At 43.2% G+C, this 22496-nt stretch overlaps 1 protein-coding gene across 4 annotated transcripts in view; it reads left to right on the forward strand.

The window, feature by feature from the left end:
• The window catches only part of KLHL3 (kelch like family member 3), a 117737-nt gene that overhangs the window by 27695 nt on the left and 67546 nt on the right, over positions 1-22496 (forward strand). For all 4 annotated transcript variants that reach the window (XR_007726823.1, XM_050795621.1, XM_050795620.1 and 1 more), the window contains exons 4-5: positions 9970-10091; positions 15965-16127. Coding sequence is in view for 3 of the 4 variants with exons in the window: in XM_050795621.1 (XP_050651578.1) it covers positions 9970-10091; positions 15965-16127 (285 nt within the window). In the remaining variant the exon portion in view is untranslated. The remainder of the gene's footprint in view (positions 1-9969; positions 10092-15964; positions 16128-22496) is intronic.

Below are 22496 nucleotides of genomic sequence, written 5' to 3' on the forward strand. Positions count from 1 at the left end.
GCACCTGGTACATGGCAGGACACAAATATTTTTTAAATGAGTGAATGAAGTGTCACCTGCACCTTACTGTGAGCTTTGGGCACTTGGGGAACATGTCTTGTTATTGTTGAATCCTCCATGCCCAGCACAGGAGGTAGTGAATAAGTGAATGTCTGAAGAATGAACACAAGCTTGCTAATGATGGGTGAGTGCAGGCATATTTTTGCTGAATGGGCTGTAACTCTTTTCCTAATATGGTACACAGCTGGGAAAGACTGGTTTTGTTGGGAGAGACTTGGCACTTGTGCATTGAGAGTTTGTCACATGTGTTTCCCCCTTGACTTGTCATGTGAAGGAGCTGCTCTCAACTTGGAGTCATGCCTCTGCTAAATGGACCAAGCTACTCTTACCTTACTTTCATCCATGAGCCAGGAATTTCACACTGTAGCCTGGAAAACTAGCTAAGTTCAGTATCTGGAAATTTTGAGCTGCATTCCGTTTTGAGTTGTCTTAAACCCTAGTTGCAAGGCCTTTATTTCCTTTTTTCCCCCTTTCCTTCATCCATCTATATTTTAAAATGGTTCATCTTGTCTGTAGAAGTTATTTAGCTATAACTTCAATAAATACCTCTGCCAGTTATTCTTTGTGTGTGGGGTTTGGAAAGTTCAGTGTTGAGAGAGGAATCTGTTTGGAATTGCAATGAATTGTCATGCTGGCTCCACTTTTTGCTGATGAACTTACCTCTGAAGTAGCGGAAGTGTCATAGCAAAACCAAAGTGATTTTACAAATTGGAAGAAAAAGTGCTTCTGGGGCATTCTTAGATTCTAGGAATTGAAGGGACGGGAGAATCAAGAGAAGAAAGCAGTGTAATGCAATGCCCAGCCCAAGCCTTCCATTAAACCCTGGTTACCAACCATCCTTCCACCCATCCATTCAACCATCCATCCAAATACTGTTCACATGTGTTTATTACAGATAAAAATCAGAAACTGTGGGCAAGCAAAAAGTAAAAAATTATGTGTACTACAACATCTAGGTAAGAATATGGTTTATGTCTTTTTAGATTTTATATTTATGAATGTATACATATATAAAATATATATTTTAACAAATAAGTGCATTTAATGTGTACAGTAGAATAGTCTTTTTTTTTTTTTTTTTTTTTTTTTTTTGAGACAGAGTCTTGCTCTTTTGCTCAGGCTGGAGTATAGTGGTGCAATCTCAACTCACTGCCACCTCCGCCTCCTGGGTTCAAGTGATTCTTGTGCCTCAGCCTCCTGAGAAGCTGGGACTACAGGTGTGTGCCACCATGCCTGGCTAATTTTTGTATTTTTAGTAGAGAGTGCGTTTTGCCATGTTGCAAAGCAATCTTGAACTGCTGGCCTCAAGTGATCCACCTGCTTCGGCTCCCAAAGTGCTGGGATTGCAGGCGTGAGCCTTTGCTCTCAGCCGAAATAGCCTTTTTCGATGTATGTTTTTTTTTTTTTTTAATTACTATTCATCTTCCTGGAATGTTCTGTCCTCCGTCTCTTGGCCTGGCTGACTCCCATTCATCCTTCATTACTGCTTAAGCATCACTTCCTCAGGAAGGCCTTCTATGACCTCTCTGGCTTAGGTTAAATTCCTTTGCTACTTACTCCCATGGTACTTTATGCTTCTCTTTAGTATTACTACTGATCTTATTACTTCCTCAATATTTGATTTCCCTGGCCAATCATAAGCTTTATGAGGGTAAGAACTATACCTTTAAAATTCACCACCACATCTCTGCTACCTAGCATGGTCTTCCATCTAGCAGGTGCTCAATAAAAATTTCTTTAATTGAGCTTAGCAATATATAATGAATATCTTTCCATGTCAATGAAATTGCAGTTACAACCTAATTTTAATGCCTTCATAAGATTCCATTATATGTACTCTAATTGAAAATTCATTTCCTTCTTTGTTGGAAATTATAGTTTTATGTAATATTTTATTATTATAAATAATGTTATAATGGGCATCCTTGCATCTTAGTCTTTATTTACATTCCTGATTATTTTACTAGAATAGATTCCTAAAACAAGAAGTACTTGGTTAAAAGGTATGCACACTTTGAAGACTTTTGAGACATGTGCCGCATTGATCTAAAGAACAGTTGTATCAGCTTATACTCCCATCAGTAATATATCTAAGATTTATATATTTTAAGGCTCCTTGGCTTTGCCTAAACCTTGGTAAGTGGGTACTAAAAAACTCCAGTAACACTGCAAAATTTTGTTCTAATTATCTGGTTCAACTTCAAAACGTGTAAAATGCATCGTGTCCTGGGGGTAAGAGGCTGACTCTCGTTAGGTCCATTTCTATCAGTATGTTTAAAGCCAAAAGGAAAGTAAAATACACATGGCTTTCTTCTGACTTGAGTTGTGTGATTACGGTCTTTTACTCAAGCTTAAATGTTTTTATTTTTTTGTCCTCTGAGTTCATGTTGCCCAAATGTCCTGAGATGGTTCCAAATACCAATCCCACACTTCTTGACCATTGTCCTTTGGACAATAACTTGGAATAAATGTGAAACTGAGGTCTGAGTGCCCATCAGAGAGTGTCCCAATCCAACCAGTCTATGAGAAGATCTGGGGTGAGCAGTCAACCTATTTGCCCTTTACTGCTTTCAGCATAACTTGAGTGGGGAGGCCAGCAGTGCTGTGTTCTGCCCATCTTTTTCCTATAAAGATGAAATACTTAAGACTCATTCCCCATCCTCCCCATCTGGCACCTCCATCCCAAGGGAAGCAATTTTCCCAAAATCTCCTCATCAGTGTTTCTCTCTTTTTATCATGCCCTTTACCATGGCTTCTGTGTACTGTAGTATTTGTTACTCCATATGGGTCCCTGACCTACATGTCATTCAGATACAGCCCCCATTTTATAGTGTTAAAGAAACTGAGGTCTACAGAATATATGCGCCCAGGGTCTTATGCCCATAATCATGGCTAAAAGACACTTGGGCTTCCATCGCAAATGAAGCCCTGGGAGTGATCTGTCCCACTCATCTGGTCATATTGTACTGTATGTAGTGGCTGATTTAGATTGGTTTTTTAAAGAGGAGTTACTGTCCAGTTTTTATTAGATTTAGGCTGATGTTTGACTGGTATCTTTGAATATATGGTAAGTAGAAATAGGGAGGAGAGTTCAGGAATATGCTGGGGGTGAGAGACAAGGGGCTTAGACTTGGAGTAGGCATGAATTGTCCACAAGTCAGAACCATGAGGGCCTGGCTGTCTTACTCACTTCCCAGGCATGAAGTTCCTTCCATAGAACTGTTTTTTCACCCTTGCTGCCAGCCAGACTCTACCAGGCCCTGGCCTGTGGCCCGTGTCTGTGTTCCCGGTGTTTGTGTGGTGTATCGATGCCTTTGAAGAGCTCTGCATAACATGCAGCTCAGCAAAACTGAATACAAGGCAATGGACAATGAGAGAAGGAGAACTAGGGAATAGAATTCTTTTCTTAGACAAAGTGGACCTTCAGAGAGGTTGCAGAGTAATAGTGGTAGTAGATAGCATCTGGTTTATGAGAGTTTTGCCTCTGAGGAGTCAGGGATTAGGTAGAATGGTTCAGAGAAAAAGGGATGGAGGTGTGAAACGCTGCCTGGGATCAAGAAGCAATGGCTTCACCTTCCATGTGACTATCTTCTAGAGTTAGTCACTTTTGGACTAAGTGACAGTGACATAGGGCTTCTTCTTCCTGTCCCTATCATACCACAATAAAGTCAGGCATGTTTTTCTGGCTCAGGAGACGAAGATTTGAGGGTGAGGGAGCCAGCAGTCCTGTCTAATAATGTTACCCTTGATGCAGAAATGGCAAGTTTTTTGAGCAGGAATTTGGCTTGTGGTTCAACAGAGGATGGTGTGGTGGTCAGGAATAGAGACTGCTATTCACTCCCAGTGGTTTCTCCATTAAGGTGCAACTGGTTTGACTGAGATGGTCTGAAGTAGACTTGTTTGGGTTTAGAGTAGCTCAGCCTTAAAATTGAGACCATCGTTGGAAATAAACTATTGGTAAGGAATATTTTATGAATGTTCATAGAAGAGGTTTGGAGTTGGTGATGTGGAGAGGCCTCTTTACTAAAGATTAAACACAAGTGTGGTAATGCCACCTTGCACTGGGAGATGGTGTGGTATCTTGGAAAGGGCTTTGGAGTAATAATGACCTGTATTCCAATCTTAACTGCATAGGTGTGTGGAGAATTCACTTTCCTCTCTGATCCTCAGCTTTCTTATTGAAGAGACTGGAATAATAACAATAACTAGGGAACAAATATAGGTAATGGGTATAAGGCACTCAGCACTGCGTACTTAATAAAGACTACTTTTATTATTGTAGAGTATGTCATAGTTTTAAAAATTCTTGTGGATATTGGGGGTGGAGGTGATAGGGTTGATTTTTTTTTTTTGTAGTCACTATGTAATGACACAGAGGCATTTTTTTCCTGACTTTGTGCTTCCTGTGCTTCTAGTTGAGCAGAAATATATTTCCAGGTGGAGGAGGGATGAGATTCCAGGGAGGGTGGGTGAGGAAGCGGTGTCTATTACTGTGGTTCTGCTGGATCCTGCTGTCCCACCTTTCACAATCTCATTGTCTCCATTGATTCTCACACAGCCTTGGGATAAAGGCAGAACAGAGAATGTCTTTATTTCACAGGTGATATAGGGTAACCTGTGGTTCAACAGAGGACTGTGTGGCACCCAGGAATACAGACTGCTATTCACTCCCAATATGACATAAGGATCTGTGAACTAAGGACATTCCCTGATCTGCAGTCAAATGGCCCAGACCACTCACCTGCAGCAGGGTTGGCCAGGATTCAAGGAGATGGCAGAGCATTTCTTTCTCTCCTGTGAGGTTAATGTCTTTGGCCTTAGAGCTCAGCTCTAGCCAAGTGGGTTGGCAGCCCAGATTTTAGGACTTGGATGAGGGTTGGAGGGAAGAAATTCAATAACCATCTTAGTGCCCATGAAGAATCATTGTGCAAAGGATAAGGATTTTCCTGTTTTCTCTCTACCCAGAACATGAGACTAAATTACAGTACTAATTCAAGTTAGCAGCAAGAAGGTATTCTGTGGCATAAGGACTCTTGAATACCCCCTTTTCTTGTTTCTAAGGACATATAACTATGTAGAGGTGGTCGGTGGTTTAGCTGTGGTGTTCTTCAGAGAGACCTGCCAACCAATCTATTACATTTTCATTCTCAAGACTTTATTTACTTAATAATAGGGTTGCTTTTATACCAATGACCTGGAAGATGAGCTAGTGATTTTTCTAGACATCTTGAGTCTTCTGTGATAATGAAAGATTTTCCTTTCACTCCTCCAGTCCATCCTTCTCCCTCTTGCTCTTCTTTGGCAGTCTTCCACCTAAAAATATCTCAGCTGTGCACATAGTGTGCTTGTTAGGATCTAGAATGAAGACTTAGATGCTTTTACCTAATAGGCTTCTGGGATTGCTTGCTCTTCTGGGCCCTCTGTGGTTCTCAGAGGCTGCTAAGTGCAAGGCCGTAACGGTCTAAGTATTTAAAGAAGTTCAAGATACAGTCAGGCCAACATCATCTTTTACCTGATATTCTGCAGCAGTCTTCTAATTGGTCAGTCTGCCACCTGTTTTGTTTTCCCATTCCCCACCCATTCTCCACACTGTGGCTACAGTGATTTTCCCAATATTAAAATCTGATGTATCCCTTACCTGCTTAAAATCTATCAGGGGCTCCCTGTTGCCCTTAGGAAGGGTCTAAATTCCTTAGCATGGCTTGTAAGTCCCTCAAATGGTCCAGCTCCTGCTTTCATCTACAGCCCCGTCTCATCATTCTTCCCTAACATGCTCCAGCCAGACTGAACTTGTTATGGTTCCCAGACAGATCACACCCTTTGTTACCTCCAGACCTTTGTATATACTATACAAAGTTTATGTCTGGGATACTCTTCTCTCATTCTCACTTCTCTTCTGAATAACTATGACTCCTCCAGATCAGTGGCTCTTAACCATTATGCATCAATCTGATGAAAACAATGGACTTTATCTCTGGAAGAGCAAACCTGTGCTCTTGTGTGCTCATCATTTTGCATGCAGCTTTAGGGTGCAGGAATCCCTGGCTTGAGGACCTTTAAAGCTAAGTCCCCATTTCTAACATTTGACATCTTTTGCATTTGTTGGTTTTCTTGTCTCTCTCTCCACCAGACTGAGCTCCATGAGGGCAGGGCTGTGACTTGTTAACCACTGTATTATCTGGGCCTAGCACAGTGCTTGACACGTGAGGACACATCTGATACATGTTTGCTGAATTGAATAAATGAACAAATATCTGCCCCTGAGAGAATCATGTTGTCTTTGGAGAAACAGGACATGCATGTTGGCAGATGGTGAGCAGAAGATGGAAAGGGTAAAAAGATGTGCAGCTGACAGACATTCTCTGTAAGTTCAAAGTCTGAGGTGGCTGTCTGGGCCTCTTGGGAAGAGCTAGCAGAAGAGAGCACTTGGACTGACCACAAACATGGAAGGACTTACAGGGTTCATCTTCTGTTTTCTGGAAATACTTTGTCAAGCTATTAGGGATGAGTGAAGGAGCAAGAATGACCAAGTCCTTAATGGTTTTCCCCCTCTAGAATTACTGAAGCCCATGGAATTATGATATGTCAAGAGAGCCTCCCTTCTTTTTTTTTTTTTCTATTCCAATAACTACTTTTTAAGTGCTTCTTTTATGCCAAGCACTTTGTTATGTGTTGAGGATAAGCCACTTGGTTTTTGCTAGATATTAAGTACTAACTTGTCCTCAGAATTAAGATCAAGGCCTTGAGTTTGGGAATACTTTTATTAAGGTTATTAGTTAGGGTGAGATTTTATTGAGGGATGTATTAGAAATGACACAGGGTCTAGAGTTAGGCCAAAGTTCAAATCTCAGTCCTGCCTCTTAGTATCTATGTGTAAATCCCTTTTGAAATGCCATTTTTGGCCAGATGCGGTGGCTCACGCCTGTAATCCCAGCACTTTGGGAGTCTGAGGCGGGTGGATCATCTGAGGTTGGGAGTTCGAGACCAGCCTGACCAACATGGAGAAACTCCGTCTCTACTTAAAAAAAAAAAAAAAAAAAAAAAAACAAATTAGCCAGGTGTGGTGGTGCATGCCTGTAATCCCAGCTACTTGGGAGGCTGAGGCAGGAGAATCACTTGAACCCGGGAGGCAGAGGTTGCGGTGAGCTGAGATTGTGCCATTGCACTCCAGCCTGGGCAACAAGAGCAAAACTCCGTCTCGAAAAAAAAAAGAAATGCCAGTTTTATAATTTGTAAAATGGAAGTAATACTGTCTACCTCCTGGACTTGTTTCAAGGGTTAAATGAAATAATGTGGGTCAGATACACATTAGTGTACCTTAGCAGAAGGTCAGGTATACAGTAGTGACTATTACTATGAGTATTTTTAGGGCCCATTTAAACTAAAGTCTTAGTTTGGTGTAGTCATTTTTGCTGGTTCATAAAAGATAATAAGATTGGATTCTACAAGCTTTCTCAGAAAATAAGTGGTGTGTTTGAGCCCTTAGTTTTTCTTTCACATTGTTTTTTTCTTGCTTGTTTAAGTTTTAAGTACTTTATATAGAAAATTAGAAATTTGAGAGTCACGTAAAGGAGCAAGGAAAAGTCTCCTAAAGACCTACTGTCTAGAAAACTGTGTCTTAAACTTTTCTGAATCATAGACACCTGTAAGAATCTGATAAAAATGACCTGTCATCCCCCTAGAAAAAGTGAACTTTTGCACATATAGAAAAATATTTTATTACAATTCCAGGAGTTTCCATTTATTTACCCCAAAGTTACAAAACCCTAACCTGACTTTCAACCACAAATTCCACAGGTGGAAAACAGTCAGCCCAGGCTCTGATTTACACTGCTGTGAGGGCTTCTGAATCCCTTGGTTCTTACAGTCCGGCTGCTGTATTTTTTTAGTCTTATTTTTTGAGGGCTAACTCCTTAAAAAAAGAATCGGCTATCTTTGATTATCTTTTGCAGTATAATTACCAACTGGACCCTCATCAATGAACTTTTTAATAGCTTAACTTCTGATTTCCTTGTGTATGCATGTTTTTGTTTGTGTGTCTCAATAAACTCAAGAGAGAGATTGTGGAGCCTGTCTTATGGGTGGAGGAGGAATATACTATTTTTCCCTGTTTTTCTTTACCTGTTCGTTCTGCCCCAGGGCACTGTGCTGAGGCCTTTCACGGGCTTCCACTGGCAGTCAGAGAAGAGAGACCAGGGTGGAGGGTCTCAGGTCCACCTGATCTGGCAGTTAAGGGAGCAGGCAGGGTTTGGAATGTCTCCCCCGTTACTTTCCTCTCCGTTCCAGAGTCATTCAGCTCTAGAACTGTGTCAGGATGGGACTCTGGATTGGTGGAGGAATCATGTGCAGTCCGTACAGCTTGGAGGTGGGTGTCTGCAGCCCACATGCTGTACTGTACTTTATTTTCTTGGCTCTGGTGTATGAATTCCACAGAGAGAAAACAACCACCCAGGCTCTGTTTTCACATTCACATTCACATTCACATTAAGGCTTCTGGATCTCTTGTTTCTTGCAGTCAGGTTGCCCTTTATTTTAGTCTACAAAGACATGTGTTGCCTGTCTTTCCTGAAATCAGCAGCCCTTGTTGAATGGGCCTGGCTTTAGATAAACCCGTGTGTTGTATATAGAGTGCAGGCTGAAGGCAAGGGGCCTCAGGACTGTGGAAATGTGGTGCTGCTATTGCCATTATTTACAGCCCTGCCTTCTTTCTTTCTTGGATTATTATCAGGGCCTCCAGGTGTTCTCCCTGCATGTAATCTAGCTTCTACCCTGCATCCAAAATTTCATTCAAAAATGCCCATCTGTTGATGTCATTTCCCTGTTGAAAACTTCTCAGTGGTGCTACACCTGGGATAAAGTCCCAGATTGTTTACGTGACTTACAGGGCTTGTCAGGTCCTGGCCCTATTTACCTCTCCAGCTTCCTTCTTCTTACTGTTACTCCATGTACCAGCCACACCAACCTCTTGCCATTTTACCAAAATTTATTCTTTTGGTACTTTCCTCTCTTTGCATGAATGGATTCCAGATTCAGCTCATCCTTCCTCACCTTTGCTGCCTGTAGAACTCTTCCTCATCCTCTAATGCCTCACTCAAATGTGACCTCTTAATAGGATGCCTGACTGGAGTTCCCAGGAGAGATTTGTTGCTCCCTCCTCTGTGTTCTTGGGATTTAGTATAACATGGTGGTTACAAGTATGGACTCTAGAGTCAGACTCCCTGGGTTTCCACCCAACTTGGCCTTTCCTAGGTGTGTGACTGTGGGCAAAATGAATTACCTACCCTCCTGTGCTCAGTTTCTTCATCTGTAAAATGGTGATAATAGTAATAAACCTCATAGGTTGTTGCGAGGATTAAAAGACTTTAAAGTGCTTAACACAGTGTATGGCCATAGTTAGCTCTCAGGAAATGTTACTTATTGTTGTTGTTATCACAGTACTTTGTGTATAACTCTATCTACTAAGCTGTTGTCACCTCTGTTTATAAACACTTTTATATATCTGCCTTACTTGTGTTCCTTAAGGACAGGCCTAGACTTGTGTTCCTTAAGGACAGGCCTAGACTTGTGTTCCTTAAGGACAGGTGCATATCTTGTTCACTTTGTCTGGCCTTGTATATGGAAGTTTACAGTAAATGTTGGTTAAATGAGTGATTGCACACAGATTTTCCTTCAAAATGGAAGTGGGCAATAGATAGAGTAAGGAATACTTAAGGCTAGGTTTGTAGGTGATCACACATCCAAAGTTGATGTGACTTTGATATTACCTGGTTTATCCTCTTCTGCGCCTGAATCCCTTCTGCTGCCTCCTGGAGCCCAGGTAGTGCTTTTATGTTTCCAAGACAGGGCAGGAGGCCATGTGGAAGGTAAACATATCCCATATGACCTTTTTGTTTTTGTTGTAAACTCTAGGTGACATGTCTGAGAGTAAAGCCAAAAAGATAGAAATCAAGGACGTGGATGGGCAGACACTGAGTAAGCTGATTGACTACATCTATACTGCTGAAATCGAGGTGACCGAAGAGAATGTCCAGGTAAACTCAGGCTCACTAATAGCTCAGTGTATTGCACACTCAGGACCCACTGTTTTACAGTGTTATTTTATTTAACCTTCACAACAATTCAGTTGGTTACTGAAGAGGAAACTAAAGCTCCAGGGAGGTCAGGTGACCTGCCCTGGGCCACATGGCCAGGAGGTGGGCCAACTGGTCCTCAAACTCATGCCTTCCTGGCTTGGGCACCCATGCTCCTAGCCACTAGGCCATGATATGCCTGAATGAGCCTGGACCCTGGGAGTAGAAAGTCTTTAACTCATGTCTGTTCAAAATCTTGTGAAGGAAAAGCTGGGAGCTTGAGTGACTCCTCTTCTCCCCAGGTCATCATCTCATCTCAGAATTCAAACAGCTCAATAACTTTTGGGTACGAACAGTAAATGCAAAGTAATTTGGTATAAAATGAGTAGAGGGGAGGTAATAGAATTCTATAATTGGGACCAGCTCTCTTTGCTCCTTTCATCATGTATTTATTTAATAACTTTTTTTTTCCTGTAAAATACAAAGTGTTTCCAAATTTGGATAATTAGAAGATATTCTACTCTGGATCCTTATTGCCTGGTTAGGATTAAGAGGTACATAAAGCAAGGTATAGTTTGTGTGGACATAATGTTCACTGTTTGGAGGTCCTGAGTCCAGAAGCTTCTGTCTTATGAGGTTGGATTATGTCACCCTCCCAGCATATGGATGCTTTCACCAAACTGAAAATTCTCTGAACTTCATTGTTTAGGGACTTTTAACCTCTTCACTTTAAACTGTGGTTAGGTCAAGGGTGATGTTGGAGAAAAAACAAAAAAGATTGGGAAGGGGCTGGGCATGGTGGCTCACACCTATAATCCCAGCGCTTTGGGAAGCTGAGGCAGGCAGATCACCTGAGGTCAGGAGTTTGAAACTAGCCTGGCCAACATGGTAAAACCCCATCTCTACTGAAAATACAAAAACTAGCCAGGCGTGGTGGCAGGTACCTGTAATTCCAGCTACTTGGGAGGCTGAGGCAGGAGAATCACTTGAACCTGGGAGGCGGAGGTTGCAGTGAGCCAAGATTGCACCAATGCACTCTAACCTGGGTGACAGAGCGAGACTCTGTCTCTGGGGAAAAAAAAAGATTGGGAAGAAGAGAGTTTGGATCAAAATGTGGATTCTTCTCCATGCTGTTATGTATCTGCTGAGGCTGTTGCTCACAGGTTGTCTGTGAAGACAGGAGGTATTGAGGATTTGGTGCACTGAGGAGATGAGCATGTAGGCACTGGGGCTCTCCTGAAAGCCTTAGAAACAAAGGTCAGAGATCTGGGACTTGGTTAAATGGCTGAGAGCTATACCCCGAGTCGCTTCCCAGCCACATATACCTTGGAGAGACCCTGAGTTCCCCTTCCATGGTGGAGGTACCAGCAGTCATAACTGACTTACTTTTATAAGCAAGCATATGCCCATCAATTCACATGCATTATTCCATTCAATTTTTATAATCACCCATTGGACCATACCAATATGATCCCTCCTTTACAGCTTGAAGAAACTGGTGCTCAAAGGGGTTAAATAACCTGCCATGGTCACATAGAGAGTAAGTAGTAGAGTTGGGAGCTGAAGCCAGTCCCCGCTGACTCACTGTGCTCTGTGGCTATGATGAATTCTAGTTTCTCATTAAATGAATGATCAGAACCTTGACTTTGGCTCATAATGGTTTACAATAATAAAAACTAACATCAGCTGAGCACTTCCTATGTACGAAACACTGTGTTAACTGCTTTCAATTTTTCTCATTTGATCCTCATAACAAACCTTATTGTCCTCATTTTATTTTTGAGGAGACAGAGGCATTGAGAGGTTAAGTAATTTGTCCTCAGTTGCATGGCTGGTAAGTGGAGGAGTCAAAATTCAAAATGACACTTAATCACAGTGCTGTTCTATCAGCTTCCCTGTTCATCTATATACCCCCTACCCCTTTTCCTTTCTTTCTTTATGTGGCACTGATTCTGTGCCAGACCCACTGTGTGGTTGGGGCAGAGACCCTGGGTGGCCCCAAAACCTGGGCCCCCTGGCTGGTGCCCTCCCTCTGTGCATGGCCCTGCCTCCCTGCAATTCCAGGAGAAGGTGCTTTCTGAGGCAGGGCATTTCCTTTTGTTTTTACTAAAGGAAGCAAACTCTGTGGCAGGATATCCTCTGCTATGTTTTCATGTTATCTGAGAGAGAAAAAAAAAAAAAAAAAAAGGGGCCTGCACATGAAAAATGGAGGGGAAGCCATTGCAAGCTGAAGGGTAACCTGTAAACTCTTTGCCGGGGGCCATTTCAGGGCCTGTTTTCCAAGAACTGTAATGCTGAGGTGGCAAAAGGCAAGCTAGAAGATTTTTGACTTAGGGTAATCTTCCATCCTGATGGGTGGTTTTGGCCAACTACTCCTCTGATCTCAGCCTCCTCCCTCCAGGGACCAGGCGGTACTGCCTTAGTGATTCTATGAGGATGGTCTTGCTTCCGAGCTGAGGACCCACGCTTGGCCTCTTGTTCATAGTCTTGTCACTGCTGCTGCTTTGAAGGAGTAGAGTTTTAGGCAAGATAAAAGGAAGTCCTCTCAAAGTCCTGTTGATGTGAGGAGCGGGAACTGAAGACAGTCATTTCATGGATGTGTTGCTCTTTTTTCTTTCAGAGCCTCCGGGAATGTGTTTTGTACTTGTGTCTAGATCCCAGAACCCCATTGGATGGGGCCCTAATTTATCCCTGAGACTGAGTCTGAGCAGTGATACATCTTCCAGCCTCCAAGCCTTCCCTTCAGTATTCTGATTTCCTTGACTTTTTTTTCCATACCTTTCTGTATGAAGCAAGTAGAAGGAAGAAAAGGGCCTTTGACTCTAAGCTAGTCTCATAGTCAAAGAGAGGGAAAGAGCAATTAGAGAAACCAGAAGCCTAATTCATTTTAGGAAGTCAGTTTGGGAAGGCTTTTGGGTAGGAGAGGACTCAAACAGGATAAGGTGTGTGGAGTGGTAGAAATCCTTATAGTTTTTGCCTACTAAGTAGGTATTGTGAACAGTAGGGAAGTTGAAAGCTATGTGGATAGCTCTATCCAGGGAGGTTTTAAAAATTGAAATTGTAACCTAAGGAGTATATTCAGGAAATATTTATTATTTCATTTCTCTGGCTGGTTGTCATGAGCTTGAGAATTTAAGCACCACACTGTGCTGTTGTCTCCTTGGAAGAGGGGAAGGGGGAAGGGACTGTGTGTCACTGGCATGATCTTGTGTATGTGTATAGGGTGGGGGAGCTCACTGGAATGCAGTCTGGGGGCAGATTGGACTCTCAGAAATTCTCTTGGGTGGTGGGTGATGGGGAGAGGGTTGCTGTTGAATTCCTGCCTCTTCTCACATCTGGCCCTTTTGGAGTTACCACACCTCTGAGTAGGGTGTGTGCTGGCTAACATTTGATGGCTTCCTCTCCCTCCGGGGCTTCTTAGGGTCACTGGTTAGAGGTTACTTCTCCCTAGGATGAACACCTAGCCTAGTTTGCCCAGAAGTGAGAGGCCTTCTGGAATGGGGACTTTCAGCGGTAAAAATGGCGAAGTCCCAGGTAAATCAGCATGATTGGTCAACCTATGGCCTTAACTCCAGTCTTAACTCTAGCTGATACTGGCCAGGGGGCGTCATGGAGGTCATTTGGAGACTGGGGGCAGAACTTTTTATTCCTGGTGTGCATTCAGCAAGAATGGTTAATGGATCTCCATTTGACTAGCAGGCAGAGACTAATCTGGTCCTGGAATCTGTTCGGCCAGGCTGAGCAAGCTCACAGGTTAATTGAGTTTCCCAGTTTATGTCTGCTTAGTGGGGATGGTGGCTGCTTAGTGGGGATGGTGGCTGCTTAGTTGGGAGAGAGTTCAGGTGGTTAGATTAGATTTGGATCCTACCTGTGTTCATTTATAGTCCAAAACTTTCAGAAGAGGGTGATTTTATCTTTTTCTTGCTCAGGAATGTATTAGTGGTTCAGAAAATATCACAGACATGGTGTTAATTTACTGTTTTCCTGCTGGGGATATAGGATAGTGGAAGAGAGGGTGGAGGAAGGGAAAAGGAGCACATTTTCTAGAACTCAGCTGTCGTGAGGGAGAAGTGTAAGCCTGTGGGTAGGAGCAGCTTTCCTTGTTGAGCGTAGGCATTTGGCTCAGGAGTTCGAGCACTGATAGTGGAGGCTCTTGCTGGTTATTGTCTGTGGGCAGGGATAATGAAGGGTGACCGACTGTCCCACTTTTAGCCCTGAAAGTCCTGGGAAACCCCCCAGTCCTGGAAAAACTAGGACTGTTGGTAACCCCAGTGGAGGGACAAAGCCCCCAAATGGGCAGTGGGGCAGAGTTTTTGGCCTGAGTACATAAAAGTGATGAGAGTCAGAGCTGAGGACTCAGACCTGTCTTGGGAGAAAGTCAGAGTCCAGAATTTAAATCACTTAAAAAAAAAGGAGTCTTTTTTAAGTGTCCTGAATCAAGAAAACAAATACATCTGCAGCCCATATCTTCCTGGGCAAGCGCTTGTGGATGGGAACAGCTAGAGTGTAGCTGGCTCAGTCACTCTGTCTCAGAGCCAGGGCAGCAGCTAAGAGCAACGGACTGGGGCAAGGGGATTATTCTGGGGTGAAGTGGATGCCGGGGTCCCCAAGATAAGCAGCCTTAAATCAAGCTATTCTGCAGTGTGTTTTTTAAATAAATTTCTTTTTGGAAAATAATTCTCAGACTATCTGCTGCTTCCATAGGTGAAGGTCAGGGTAGCAGAGCTGAAGTGGGACAGGACTTTGGCCTTTTGTCCTGTATGTTTGACCTAGACGCAGGCTTCAGCAGCTGAGGGAAAGTCCTAGGGAAACTTGACAGAGGTTGGCTGTCTGAGCACCCAGCGGGCCTGCTCAAGCCAGTCTTCCCTGACCCTTAGGAAAAACACATGCACATATACCTGAGCAAGAACTATTTCTGTCTTCCAGCATATAGTATAAGTAGTCATGTGTCCTGTGACCTTTTAAATGGAAACTTAGCCATCCTTTCTCTAAGAATGTACCCAAAGATGTTCTTTGCTTTGTATCTGTTCAATGGGAGAATGAAGTGTCATTGCTTGAGTCCTGAGGGATTTGGGATGAATCTTGTTCCAGTAGACTCTAAGCTCCAGGAGAATAGGATCTGGTTTCTCTTGCTTACCCCTGAATCCCAGAGCCTAAACTAGTGCCTGGCACATAGATGTTCAGTAATTAATAATTCATTAAGTACCTTTCTGAATGAGGACAGTACACTGAAGGTTGTGGGGCAGTGGCTCTCAAATGTGGCTGCACATTAGAAGCACCTGGGGAGCTTTAAAAACCATCTTAATGTCCAGGCCACACTCTATACCTATTAAGTTAGATTCTTTTAGGGCAAGACCCAGGCATCAGTAGTTTTAAAACTCTTAAGGTAATTCCAGTTTGCAGCCCAGCATGAGAACCGTGTGTGTGTGTGTGTGTGTGTGTGTGTGTGTGTGTGTGTGTAGAGTTTTGTTACTCAGAGTGTGGTTTGTGGACCAGCAACTGCAAGTATCACTTGGGTTCTTATTAGAAATGCAGGCTCTCAGATCCCATCCTAGACCTAATGAGTTAGAATCTGTATTTTAATGAGATCCCCAGGGAATTAAAGACTGGGAAGCATGGCTGTAGGGATACAGAGAATCTGCTGGTGTTTAGGGTCCATGAAGTGCAGAGTAGTGGGAAATAAGGCTGGAAAGCAGGCTAGGAAGTTTGGACTTATTGGGCAGGCAGTGGAGAGCCATGAAAAGATCTTGAGCATGGAAGTGATATGATAGGAAAAAGGGGATGAGTCCCTGCCAGTAGGAGCCAATGTCTGAGAATGTCACTTTCTCTTCCAGGTGCTGCTTCCGGCAGCCAGCTTGCTGCAGCTCATGGATGTTCGGCAGAACTGCTGTGACTTCCTGCAGTCTCAGTTGCATCCCACCAATTGCCTGGGCATCCGTGCGTTTGCAGATGTGCACACCTGCACTGACCTTCTGCAGCAGGCCAATGCCTACGCAGGTAAGGGGGAGCTGGACTGCTGCACCTCCTCCGAGTTTGTGGATCTAATCACCTGGTCTTCTGCAGACTCCTCAGAGATTATGAGAAGTGGTCTCTGCTGTGAAGCAGCTATGATTTAGGTAGAGATACAGGTGGAAAGATAATTAATGATAGGAGAGTTTAGCTCATTGCCAAGTGGAAAATGATTGATTGCCAAGGGGATGGTACAGACAGTAATTTTCACTAGAGTAGAGGAAGGAGATCCAAGAAGACTTGGGCGGTGGGGAGAGCAAACTGAGCTAGGTCTTGAGCTAGGTCTTGTTATTATTAAGAAAACTTTTGTTTTTTTCTGAGTGTTCCATGAACATTCTTTTAAAAGTCACGTACTGGCTGGGCGCGGTGGCTCACGCCTGTAATCCCAGCACTTTGGGAGGCCAAGACAGGCGGATCACAAGGTCAGGAGATCGAGACTGTCCTGGCTAACATGGTGAAACCCCCGTCTCTATTAAAAATACAAAAAAAAAAAAAATTAGCTGGGCGTGGTGGCGGGCACCTGTAGTCCCAGCTACTTGGGAGGCTGAGGCAGGAGAATGATGTGAACCCGGGAGGCGGAGCTTGCAGTGAGCCGAGACTGTGCCACTGCACTCCAGCCTAGGCAACAGAACGAGACTGTGTCTTAAAAAAAAAAAAAAAGTCACGTACTATTGCAGGGCTTGTAATGATGAGGAGTGCCCTGCTCCACCTTTCCACACCAAGTCTTGTGCTCCAGAGCCACTCACTTTCAATCCTTTAGGAGTTAAAATCCTGGTTCTGATCCAGCTAAAAGCTACTTCATCTACTACTCACCTCCATTTATCAAAATAATATGTATAACTGCTATTCTTTGATTTATTAGTTTTAGATATTATTTGTTGACTTCTCCAGAAGAATAAGATTGAGCTTTTGCAGACTTTCCCCTTATACACATGCAGCCATCCCTGTCTTTATTGTCCAAATATAATTTCCACAACGGAACTAAGTCATCTATTACAATTATAGTGTTTTTTAAATCAGAAAACTTTAATCAGAAGGGCAGTTAGTAATTGTCTTTTTCTCTTGCATAGTGTATGGTTCTACCACTACTTCTTGTTAGAACAGTCCTCAATGCATCAGATAATCTGTTGGTTCACTTATTTTTCTTGGAGATGTTCTCTGTGCTAGAGCTTGTCATTCTATTATTTTAATGGGGTTTTGGGAGGGAGTAGAAATGAACATTTATATTCAGTCCACCATGTTTATTTAGCTAGCTGGAAAGAAATCTTCATTGCCACTTGTTCCAGCCTGAGGAAAGATGATGAATGACTAGGAAATAGGTCTGATCATTTAAATTGAAAAATTCAGTCATGGCCACCTTCTTCCCTTGCAATATGGCACCTCCTTCTTCCCCCTGCTCAAGCACTGTCATGGCTGCTATTCTGTTCAGTGTCTCCTGTTCAGCCAGTGTCTGGAAATTAGCTGAGGACCTACTGGCTGCCCACCTGCCAGCTAGCTACCTGTGCTGTGCTAGCCTCTTGGTCAACAAAGCAACAAGCATTTGCTCTGTTCCTTGGCATGCTTTTTCTCTCTGATTAAGTCCCTGACCCCAGGAGCCTGCAGAGACTCTTATGTCTCCCTGCAGCCTGTTTCTGAAGGCACAAGCAAGTCTTCTTTCTGAAGACTTGTAAAGATAGTCTTTATATGATGATTTTTGTGAAGGACATTACCCAGTAGCCTCAATTCTGAGTCCTGCTGATTCTTTCTGGTTCTGAACCTTGACCCTTCTGCCTCTCTGCTGTTCCTGTGCTCTCTTTTCCCTGCATATTCTCCACTGCCTTTCCACCTTCGCTTAGGGAGCCCTGGGGAGGGTTCCCAGTGAAGCCTTTGAAGAGGTCACTTTCTAGATGGATGGATGTGCTAAGGCTTTGCTTTAGCAGGAGCCAAGCTCTTTGCTAAGGCAAACATTTTCTCTGCAGATTGTTTTCACAAATATTTGCTAGTGCAGTGGCAAAGGGAGAGTGCTTAGATGTCAGAAATTCTCTGTCTCCTTCTTCTGCATCTCTTCTTGCCAGCCCTCTCCTTCCACATAGTGTGTGCATACATGTGTGTGCACACCTAGCACATATCCCGCCCTAATTGGCTGGTATGGTTGTCTGAGGTTTGGGGAGTATACTGAATCCCCACCTTTTTTAAAATTTAAAATTACATTCTAGATTCAAGAGGTACTTGTACAGGTTTGTTACATTTGTATATTGTGTGATGCTGAGTTTTGGCTTCTGTTGATCCCATTACTTAGATGGTGAACATAATACCCAATAGGAAATTTATCAGCCCTTGCCCCTACTCCTTTTGGAGTCCCCAGTGTCTGTTGTTCCCATCTTTATGTCCATGGGCACCTGGGGTTTAGTTCCCACTTACAAGTGAAAACATGATATTTGGTGTTCTGCTTCTGTGTTAATTAACTTAGGATAATGGCCTCCAGCTGTGTACATGTTCCTGCAAAGGACATGATTTTATTCTTTTTTTTATGGCTGTATAGTATTCCATGGTGTGTATGTACCACATTTTCTTTATCCAATCCATTGTGGATGGACACCTAGATTGATTGCATGTCTTTGCTATTGTGAATAGTGCTTAATGAACGTATGTGTGCATGTGTCTTTTGGTAGAACAATTTATTCTCCTTTGGGTATATACGCAGTAATGGGGTTGCTGGGTCAAATGGTGGTTCTATTTTTAGTTCTTTGAGAAATCTCAAGACTGTTTTCCACAGTAGCTGAATTAATTTACATTCCCACTCGCAGTATATAAGCATTCCCTTTTCTCTGCAACCTTGCTGGCATCTGTTGTTTTTTGACATTTTAATAATAGCCATCCTGACTGGTGTGAGATGGTATCACTTGGTAGTTTTGATGTGCATTTCTCTAATGTGAATCCCCACCTTTAATAGGGCTCCCAGGCTCTTCTGGCCTGTCTTTTCCCAACTTTCAATGTCTATGTTTTCTCCCTTTGCCCCTTTCACTCTATGATGATGAGACTCATCTGTGGGAGAGTGCAGCAGATGCAGCTAGGAACACATCCATCATTCTGGTGTTCCTTGGTCCTGTTGCTGTCATAGTGATTGTGTTCTGTCCACATTATGGGTGTGTGTATGCAGACATCCTGATGAATTATTCTTAGCCAGTGTTTATTGAGCTCTCCCTTTGGGTCATACCCTATGCTAGGCATTTTATTGGCATCATCCCATTTAATGCATATGATAGCTGAGGAAACCAGGGCATAGAGAGGTGAAGTAATTTGTTGAGGTCACATCGTGACAGATGGGACAGAAGGCAGGATTCAAGCCCAGGCAGTGCTGACTCCAGAGCCAGTGTTTATTACATTCTACAGCTTCTAGGCCCAGTTTGGACATAAGGATGCCCTGTGAATCAGTAACTGAGGAGTGCATGTGGCTAGAGTTGGCATTTTCCATTGAAAGCATGTTCCTGGAAGCCTGTGCAATGTAGTCACCAAATCCCAACAACCAGACAGTGTAGACAGACATCCAGCTGTCCACTAGACACAGGGTATGTCGTCATCTTGGGATGGAGGAAGCACCATGTGGGTGCTTCTGTTCCCTGTCGGGTGACTTCCTCCCAGACACATGGAGCCTGTTCCCTCACTGCATGAGTGAGTAGGCCCTCCTACTTTCCCTGGCTGGGTCAGCATGATCTTCAGGCTGAGAGTCTCCTCCCTGTTATGTAGGCCTTCTGTGGAGCCTGTGATCCTCTCCTGGGTAGCTTTCTCTGCAGCCCACTCTGCTCTACACACTAGGGAGGTAATATTTTTAAAGTAGTATAATGCAGAAGATAAGGCTATGATGCAAAGATGTTAGAAGAAGGGAATGAAGGTTAGATTTTGCAGTATTTAGAGAAGAAGTAGAAAATGATTATCTATGCTTACACACTTGAACCCACCCACTGATGTGGGCCTGCTTTTTTCCTTGTACCCTTGACTTTAGATGGAGCCTGGGGTTCTCTGCCATCGCTGCCTCTTGAGACAGACCTGTGACCTCACTCTACTGTAAGTGCAGGGGTGCAGGCACCCACTAGGGTCACACACACGGGAAAGCATTGGTCTCTGTGGTCAGAGGCCTCCCTGGACCCAGGCCTTGAGTTAGAAGGTACTTCATGCCAACAAACTACAAGGAGACCTTCCAGATCAGAACTAGGAATCAGACCAGCTAACACTTTGGAGCTGAATAATCCTGAGCCTATTTTCTCCTCTCTATCCTGGGAGTAGCACATCCTATCCTGTTTCCAGGATCATCTGGGGAACAGGGGGAATGGGGAGGAGAGCATTCTATGGAAGTAGACACCACTGGGGCTGTGCTGTGGAGCCTCCCTCCCAGCCTCATCATCTGCAGTGAGGGAGCCTCAGAGTTGGGTCCAGGCAGGAGAGACAGGAATCCTCAGGTCACTGCTGTTGCAGACCACATGCACTTTGTGGGAAGAAGGATTTCCAGTACTTCTGGTTTTGGTTTCTCTTTATCTAGATGTCTACTGCAGGCAGGTATGTTCTGTGCAGCCTCCCCTACTCTTCCCAGTTTCTGGCTAGCATTGCTTTGCCTTCACTTGTCTGTAGATTCCAGTTTTGCTGCTGAATCCTCTTTCTTTTCCTTCTCTAAAAAGCTTTCTTTTTTGTTGTTATTATTGTTGTTGTTATTGCTATTTTAATAAAAACTCATCCCTGACTATTACAGAAAAAGCACACGGGTGGGAAGAATATACCACAATCCTACCCAGAGAGAACTGCCAGCAGCACCTTGATGTGTATCCTTCCAGATCTTTTTCATTGTACATGTATGCTTTCCAGTTTAAAAAAATTCTAGCCAGGTACAGTAGCAGGTGCCTGTAGTCCCAGCTACTTGGGAGGTTGAGGTTGATAGCTCAAGCTATCATGCATAGCTTGAGCCCAGGAATTTGAGTCCAGCCTGGGGAACATAGCAAGATACCCCATCTCTTAAAGAAACTTGTTAGCAGTATATTCTGAATGTCTTTCCATGTTAGCAGATACATTTCTATACCATTGTTTGAGAAATGTAGGTAATATATTCAATAAAAGCAATTTATACTCATGACCAAAAAATGCAAACAGTACATAGAGGTATAAAATGCAAAGCCAGTCTTCTCCCAGGCTGTCTTTCTGAAGTGGGGAGATCCTTGGTAACCCCACAGAATTTATATATTATGCTTTTTAACTTGCACAAACAGAAGCACTCTGTACTCATTGTACTTTTGTTTGACAATACAAATCTTGCAATTATTTCCAGACCCTTGTGTATGGCTATATCTTATTCTTTTAACCTGCTGTATCACATGGATGGAGTATAATTTATTTAACCAGTCTTCTAGTGATGGACATTAATGTTTCCAGTTTTTTCTTTTATTTAAAATGCTTCAGTGAGAATTCTTATACATAATATTTTGGAGTATACTTGCTAATATACCTATAGGGTGCAATCTTAGTAGCATAATTGCTGGATCAAAGAGAGTATACATTAAAATTTTTTTTGATAGATTTTGCCAACTTGCTCTCTAAACAAATGTGACTTTATTTTAAAGCCAGTTCTTGTCTTCTGATAGGTCCTTGGCTTTTCCAGGGAGAGCACAACTTTGTGGGGGCTGAAGCTTCATCTCTATGTCCAGCTGCCTATTTCGTTTCCTGTTTGGAAGGGCCCTGTCTCTTCCTGCTGTGGCAGTCCCTCCTGCTTCCTCTGGATTCAGTTTCCCCCTCAGGGAAGTCCCCCAGATCTTTGCTATGATATATGTTATTCTGAGGTAGGGAGGGTAGGTCCTGCATTTAGAAGCTGACTGCTCAGACTCTTGCCTCAGCTAATGGCATCACAGTCTTCCTGGGCAGCTAGTAGCTGGGAAATGGACCCCAGTGTCTTTCACAGCCTGTTTCTTATACCTCATTATTGTTGTTTCCAGGGACTGCTTAATCTTTAACCTCAGAGGCCAGGGCTTAGGTTTATGGGGACTTTGTTGTTTGGTAATTGGACAGCCATGCACTGGGCCATCAGCAGAGCTGTTTCGGAGGGATGTTAATGGGACTTCATTAATGAAGTAGCAATTAAAATTCTTTGGACATGTTGTTTACATCAGGCTGCCAAAGCTAAGCGAAAACCTCCAGCCATGGGATGGAAAAGCCATTGGATTTCACGTGCTCATGGAGTGAAATGGCCTTTTTTTGATTGATTGAGTCATTTGAGATCATGGAATGAAGTAATTAAATTAAGGGCAGCAGAAAAATTTGAAAAAGCATTAAAAAACATAAATCTCTGACTCAGTGAGAGTCCTCTTCTAAAATTGCTGCTGCTAACTTGTCACCATG

This window comes from Macaca thibetana, chromosome 6, assembly GCF_024542745.1.
Source record: "Macaca thibetana thibetana isolate TM-01 chromosome 6, ASM2454274v1, whole genome shotgun sequence".
In the NCBI taxonomy this organism is placed as follows: domain Eukaryota; kingdom Metazoa; phylum Chordata; class Mammalia; order Primates; family Cercopithecidae; genus Macaca; species Macaca thibetana.